Source organism: Frieseomelitta varia, unplaced genomic scaffold, assembly GCF_011392965.1.
Source record: "Frieseomelitta varia isolate USP_RPSP 00005682 unplaced genomic scaffold, Fvar_1.2 scaffold_455, whole genome shotgun sequence".
Classification (NCBI taxonomy): Eukaryota; Metazoa; Arthropoda; class Insecta; order Hymenoptera; family Apidae; genus Frieseomelitta; species Frieseomelitta varia.
The window spans coordinates 263531-270085 of NW_025110207.1; the positions used below are offsets into that span (position 1 = coordinate 263531).

Here is a 6555-nt window from a genome sequence, read left to right on the forward strand (position 1 = left end):
GCACGCACTCTATGTCATCAAACTTTTAAACACTCTTATATAAATTATTACGATATGTTATACTGAGAACTGCGGTAAAAAATATTTTCCGTGACACGACACTAAAAAAAAAAGAGTAAGGAGTTGAAAAATTAATAACAGTATTTACAGAAGAAAAAGAAAAAAACTCTGGTACGCATAGAGAAACGAAGCATTTGTAGCGCCATGTGTTCGTACTCACGGCTTCATCATGCACGCATGCACATCCTTCGAACCGAATCAACTGGTGGTTGGGAGGCAAGTTCACCTGCGCTGGCGAGTTGCTCGAATGAAGTTTATCGAGACAAAAAAAAAAAGACCAATGAAACTAGCACATGCGCGATACCGAAAGTTTCAGCAATCGATGTATCACCCTTCACTGTGCCGTTCAGTTGTGCGTACACTTTCGACCAGCTAGTATCATTTCACGCGACATGGTCGCCCACGCAAGTCCGCCGACCTGGGACGAGGACTTGATGTACAGTGTCCAGATAAATCGTTGGTTAATGAAACCGATCGGAGTCTGGCCAATCTCTCTGTGCGTCACCACGGGAGAAAAGATCAGTTCGATCATGCTCGCATTGATCAGCTCCTTCCTGATAAGTTTCCTCTTGGTGCCGTGCGCTCTGTGCACCATTCTCGAAACAGGCGACCTCGACACTAAAATCAAAATGATCGGCCCGCTCAGTTTCTGCGTGATGGCGGCGATCAAGTATTACATTCTGGTCTCTCGCGGCGCCAAGATTGGCAAATGCATCGAGGACATTCGCGCGGACTGGTATCGCGCTCACTCGCGTGGAGAGGAGGACAGAAGGATCATGAGAGAGAACGCAAGGATAGGGAGATCCCTGGCGACCTTCTGCGTTGGTTTCATGTATTCCGGTGGCTTTTTCTACACCACCGTGATGCCGCTGTGCACCAGACGCACGGAGATCATCGACAACGAGACGGTGAGGTCGCAGGCGTTTCCCATTTACCGCGGCCTCCTCGATCCACGCACCAGCCCTTCGTTCGAGATCGTGCAGCTGATGCAATGCTTGTCCGGATTTGTGATGTACTCGGTAACCGTCGGCGCCTGCAGCCTGGCCGCTGTGTTCGTCATGCACGTCTGCGGACAATTCGGAATACTCGTGGCGAGACTTCAGAGGCTCGTCGATGGTCTGGAAAGAGAGAAGAACCTGGACTCGCGGAAAGAACAATTAGGCGACGTTGTGGAGCATCACTTATATATACTAGGGTAAGGAATATTTATTTAGACGCTTGTGTAAATTACGTACGGATCAATATCGAATGTGTAATTGCAAACAATTTTCAGTTTCATATCCCAGATCGAGGAGCTTCTCAACGAGATATGTTTCGTTGAGCTCGTAGGCTGCACGATGAATATTTGTTTCCTCGGATACTACTTGCTCACGGTAACGAAACGACGCTGAGAGAGACGTTCTAGTATGCCAGAATAGAATTGCATCTGTCACATGTCAGTTTTCTAGGAATGGGAGCAAAGTGAGACCATAGGGACACTGACCTACTGCACGTTGCTCATATCCTTCACGTTCAACATCTTCATCCTGTGTTACATCGGTGAAATTTTATCTGAACAGGTATATCGCTTAACCCATTAATCAGTCGGCGTTATTACTTTACCTGGAGAAAGAGGAAACTTAGAATTTACGTGTGCCTTGATGTGATCACAGTGCAAAAATATCAGTCTGTCGGCCTACATGATCGATTGGTACCGTTTACCCAGAAGAAAAGCGCTCGGCTTGATATTGATATTCGCTGTTGCAAATAACTCCACGAAATTAACAGCTGGAAAGCTCGTCGAGCTGTCGCTAGGCAGCTTCTGCAGCGTAAGTAGCACGTGTTCATTTGCTCCGTGATTCGTTTGTAGCGGCCTAGAGTCCCTTGAGCACGAGTTTCGAGCCGCAAGTGGCTGTGCGTCTAGCGTCGAAGTCTAACGATATTCGATGTTAAGCAGAGTGCGGAACACCGCTAGAATGGATGACCGTCCAGCCTAGCGAGTAGTTAGAACAACAAGCGTCAGCCCCACTGATGAGTCTAGGCAGCGACTCTGAGACGAAACGCACAACCTTTCCTCACCTTACTCAAGATTACTATCCTTTCATCTCCTTCCTCCATCCTCGCACCAATTGTAAATAGTGTACATATATACCATAGCCATAGCTACTCGAAGCCCTTCACGTTTGACTCTTGTATTCTTGTCGAATTTTCTCTGTTACAGGTGTTAAAATCGTCGCTGGCGTACTTGAGCTTACTCCGCACTCTCACCACATGAAAATACGAAATCAGATTATATATATTTACCTTCGTGAAAGTGGACAACGTTTATTATGGTTTATTACTAAAATCTAGAATCTTCACGGTTATTTGAGCAAAGTAATTTTAAAATTTCACTGACTTGAATGACGTTGCTTAATTCATCGGAAAGAATAAATCTTTGAAACTTGCAGCACTTCCATATAGATAAACAAGGTTATTTCCACTTGAAACATTCCTTTAAAAAAATCCGCGAAATATGCTTGAACAGAATAACAGGACAATGGACAAGATAATACATACGACAAATGTCGTGTAATACATACGACAAAACAGTGAAGATTGATTCGTTTCATTCAATTGTTATTATCATGATCTTCGGTATAGTACATTTAAAAAAGAAAATATAATTAATTCATTTACTAATTTCCACGAGATCATTTCACACATATCACGTGCCGAAATCACGTACCATAATCATTTAAAATATTCGACATATTCTTTCAACCAACGTGCAACTTAATTTCCACTGTGAGCTCTTACTCACTCACAGTTCACAGGACAACTGTCGACATCAGTTCGAGTCATGCGTCCGCAGGTATAGTCATCGCCACAAAAACTTTCAGATGTATCGATCGGCGCTAGTCGACTAACAAACGATGCGCATATGCTCCTCTACGCGATTCTTCTCCTTTCGATTCAGTTGCACGCGTGATTTCGCCGAGAGAGCACGATGACAGACGAACGTAAAACAATCGCGAAGAAATATGACAACCTCAGCGAGTACAGCATACAAGTGAATCGATTGATCCTGACGCCAATAGGAGCCTGGCCTGATTTAAACATCACCACTCTCGAGAAGATCCGGTCACGGATTTTAAACGTCATTTGCTGGTGCTTTTGGCTGTTCACTATGATTCCTGGCGTACTGAACATCATCCTCGAGAAAGAGGACATCTACATAAAACTGAAGACACTTGGACCGCTCTGTGACTGGGGTGTCGGAGGATTCAATTACGCTATGCTATTGCTACGCAGAAACGACATACACGATTGCCTGGAACACATAAGAACCGACTGGAGAATGATCACGAGGTTGGAGGATCAACAAATGATGCTGAAGAACGCGAAGCTCGGCCGTTACGTCGCGGGTTTCTGCGCGGCTTTCATGCAAAGCGGTGTCTTTTGCGCCTGCATTCTATTTGGAGTTGTTACGCAAACTGTCGAGGTTGGAAACGAGACCCTAATCATCTACACCTTGCCCTGCCCACCATATAAACTTCCAGTTCAAACGAAATCGATCCACGACATCATTCTTGGCACGCAGTTCTTGTCGGCGTTCATCTCGATTTCAAGTACGACCGGTGTATTTAGTCTCGCTACCGTATTCGCGAGCCATGCACTCGGTCAGTTGAACATAATGGTTGCATGGGTCGACGAGTTTGTGAATCAACATTCGAGACATCAAAACAACAATGCCGGTGTTAACAACGTAGGTGCAATCGTTGAACATCATTTGAGAGTGCTGAGGTAACATTTGGTTTCATAAGTATCGATCTTTTGAATTTGAATATGAATTTGTCTAATCGAGTGTTAAATGCAGTTTCATAGCACGTATTGAAAGTATAATGAGCCCGATATGCTTCATGGAAATGTTCAAGAGCTTGCTGGGTATGTGCATGCCTAGCTATTACATCCTTGCGGTATGGTAAATGTATTTGGAATTGTGTATGGGTCTACTTAGGTCGGAAACAAAATTTTCACCATGAAACGAAACACGCATCTACGAATATTTACGCGCAATATCTTTACGAATATTTAGTACTGGCTATTTATGAAATACGTTTAATAAATTTTCCTGTCTGAAAATTTTCTTTCGCTCTGTGGACCTACAACGTAATGATTTAGATTCTCTGTTGAAAATAATAGTACCTGATCTCTAGTTGATGAATATTTAAATACAATAAATATACGTTTCCAGAATTCGAACATTATATAATCTAAATAATACAAGTGATAAATCTAATTGCAAATACTTATTCTCTTTTCAGGAATTGTCGGAATTTAATATTCGGAACTTAACTGTATATTCTATGGTATTAATATCTATGACATGCAACATTTTTTTGATATGTTACATCGGTGAGGTACTAACTGAAAAGGTGATTAACATATAGCAACGCATAATCGCGTAATTAACTCTAATTGATTTCGATGTTGACAGTGTAAGGAAATTGGTGATACGGTTTACATGACGGAATGGTATCATCTGCCAAACAAAGATATTCTTAGTTTCATTATGATCATTTCACGATCCAGCGTGGAAGTTAAAATGACTGCCGGAAAGATAATTGACATGTCGTTATTCACATTCGCCACTGTACGTACACTCACAATTTTTTAAATTCTGAAAAAAAATTCAGTCAAACATTTCTAATTTCAGATAGTAAAAACAGTTTTTGCGTATTTAAATATGCTGTGTCAGACAACACTGTAAGCTGCACATGTATTCAGTCTATGCTTAGATAATAAAGTCTAAATTTTTCTTTTTAAGCATATTTATGTAAATTTCAAGATGAAAGATATATTCCTTCCAGTGCTTGTGTATATACACGAAAAAATATACACTTGTTCCGTTGAAATGAGAGTTGACAAAATTTTAATGAGACATATTCAAGGCAACTGATTATTAGCACATCGTGAAAAATTAGCATTCTCAACAATTTATGTGAAGTAATAATTATTTCGGACTAATTTATTGTCGGATTAATAGATAAATTATTGATAATATTTAGGCTAAATATTTTTTGTGTATTCAAATGATATCAAACATCTCTATATTTATTCATAAAAGAATTTCTAAAAATTTTGCTAGATTGTGTATAGTTTAGTACCTTGCTATTATTATTAATAATTATTATTTCAGCTTAATTTATGTTTCCTTAGGACGGATATTTTTTTGTATATACTATAAATAGTATCAGGTATTTCTATATTCATTCATAAAAAGACTCCTAAAAGTTTTACTGGATTTATAATATAGTTTAGTATACCTTGTTACGGACTGAATCAACAGGTGGTTGTAAGGAGATTTCAACTGCACAGGCAGCAAGCTTCTTCCATCTAATTCGTCAGACAATGCTGATGAAATAAATAACTCATAAACCAGTGTAAGTAGCACACATTTTTCTATCAAATACATTACAGCATATTTCTGGAGTTTTCTAGAAATGTATTCTGTTAAAAACTTAGCTGACAAATAATTTCAGTCTATTCCATCAAATCGTTAACTGAAGATATATACTTCTGCAAAACAACATTACATATAGTTAAAACAATAACTTATCAGTTGAAATTCAAAATGATTATTTGATAAGAATTATTACACAAATTTTACACTTTACACTTCATCTAAAACGTCGGTTGTACAAACATACAACCACTCCCAGCTTCGTTCCTCCAACAATGTCGCGTTCAACAACAAGTTGCACCGTACACAAGTACACCGTGGCAAAACATTGTCGCAAGCGAGTAGACGAATCGATCGGCGCAAAACCCTTAACAAAGTATGCACGTACGTCGGATTACGTGAATATTCTTCTGTCGATTCAGTTCTACTTTGTTAAGGAAGCACAATGACAGAGGATCTTAGAACGATCAAGACGAAATTTGGTAACCTCAGCCAGTACAGCATACAGGTGAACCAATGGATCTTGAAGCCAATAGGCGCCTGGCCTGTTACAAATTCCACCACTACTGTCGAGAAAATCACGTTACGGATTTTAACTGTCGTTTGTTGGTGCTTTACGCTGTTCACTTTAATTCCTGGCGTTTTGAACATCATGCTGCAGAAAGAAGACATTTACCTTGAACTGAAGACACTTGGTCCTCTTAGTCATTGGTGTGTTGGAGGATTCAATTACGCCGTGTTGCTACGTAAAAGCGAGATACATTACTGTATAGAGCATATAAGAACCGACTGGAAGATGATCACGAGATCGGTAGATCAACAAGTGATGCTGAAAAACGCGAAACTCGGTCGTTATGGTCGCGGGTTTCTGCGCTGCTTTCATGCAAGGTGGTGTTTTTTCCGCCTGCATTGTATACGGTGTGTCTTTACATCACAAACCACTGAAGTCGGGAACGAAACCCTGATCGTATACGGTTTGCCCTGCCCAGCGTACAAACTTCCAATTCAATTGAAACCGATACACGATATCATTCTTGGTACGCAGTTCTTGTCAGGGTTTGTCGTGACTG

General features: G+C 40.5%; 2 protein-coding genes and 1 pseudogene across 2 annotated transcripts; all 3 read left to right on the forward strand.

Moving 5' to 3' along the window:
- Nucleotides 1-443: 443 nt before the first annotated feature.
- Nucleotides 444-2376, forward strand: LOC122532423. The gene is made up of 5 exons (XM_043661191.1): nt 444-1255; nt 1334-1433; nt 1509-1619; nt 1713-1868; nt 2261-2376. Exons 1-5 carry the CDS (start codon nt 453-455, stop codon nt 2312-2314), a joined length of 1224 nt encoding a protein of 407 aa, XP_043517126.1. The 5' UTR covers nt 444-452; the 3' UTR covers nt 2315-2376.
- A 649-nt stretch (nt 2377-3025) lies between these two features.
- LOC122532424 (odorant receptor 4-like) lies at nt 3026-4829 on the forward strand. The gene is made up of 5 exons (XM_043661192.1): nt 3026-3825; nt 3899-3998; nt 4347-4457; nt 4520-4675; nt 4739-4829. The coding sequence occupies exons 1-5, from the start codon at nt 3029-3031 to the stop codon at nt 4790-4792; spliced, it is 1218 nt and encodes a 405-aa protein (XP_043517127.1). The 5' UTR covers nt 3026-3028; the 3' UTR covers nt 4793-4829.
- Nucleotides 4830-5930: 1101 nt separating this feature from the next.
- On the forward strand, nt 5931-6551 carry LOC122532487 (annotated as a pseudogene).
- Nucleotides 6552-6555: the final 4 nt, after the last annotated feature.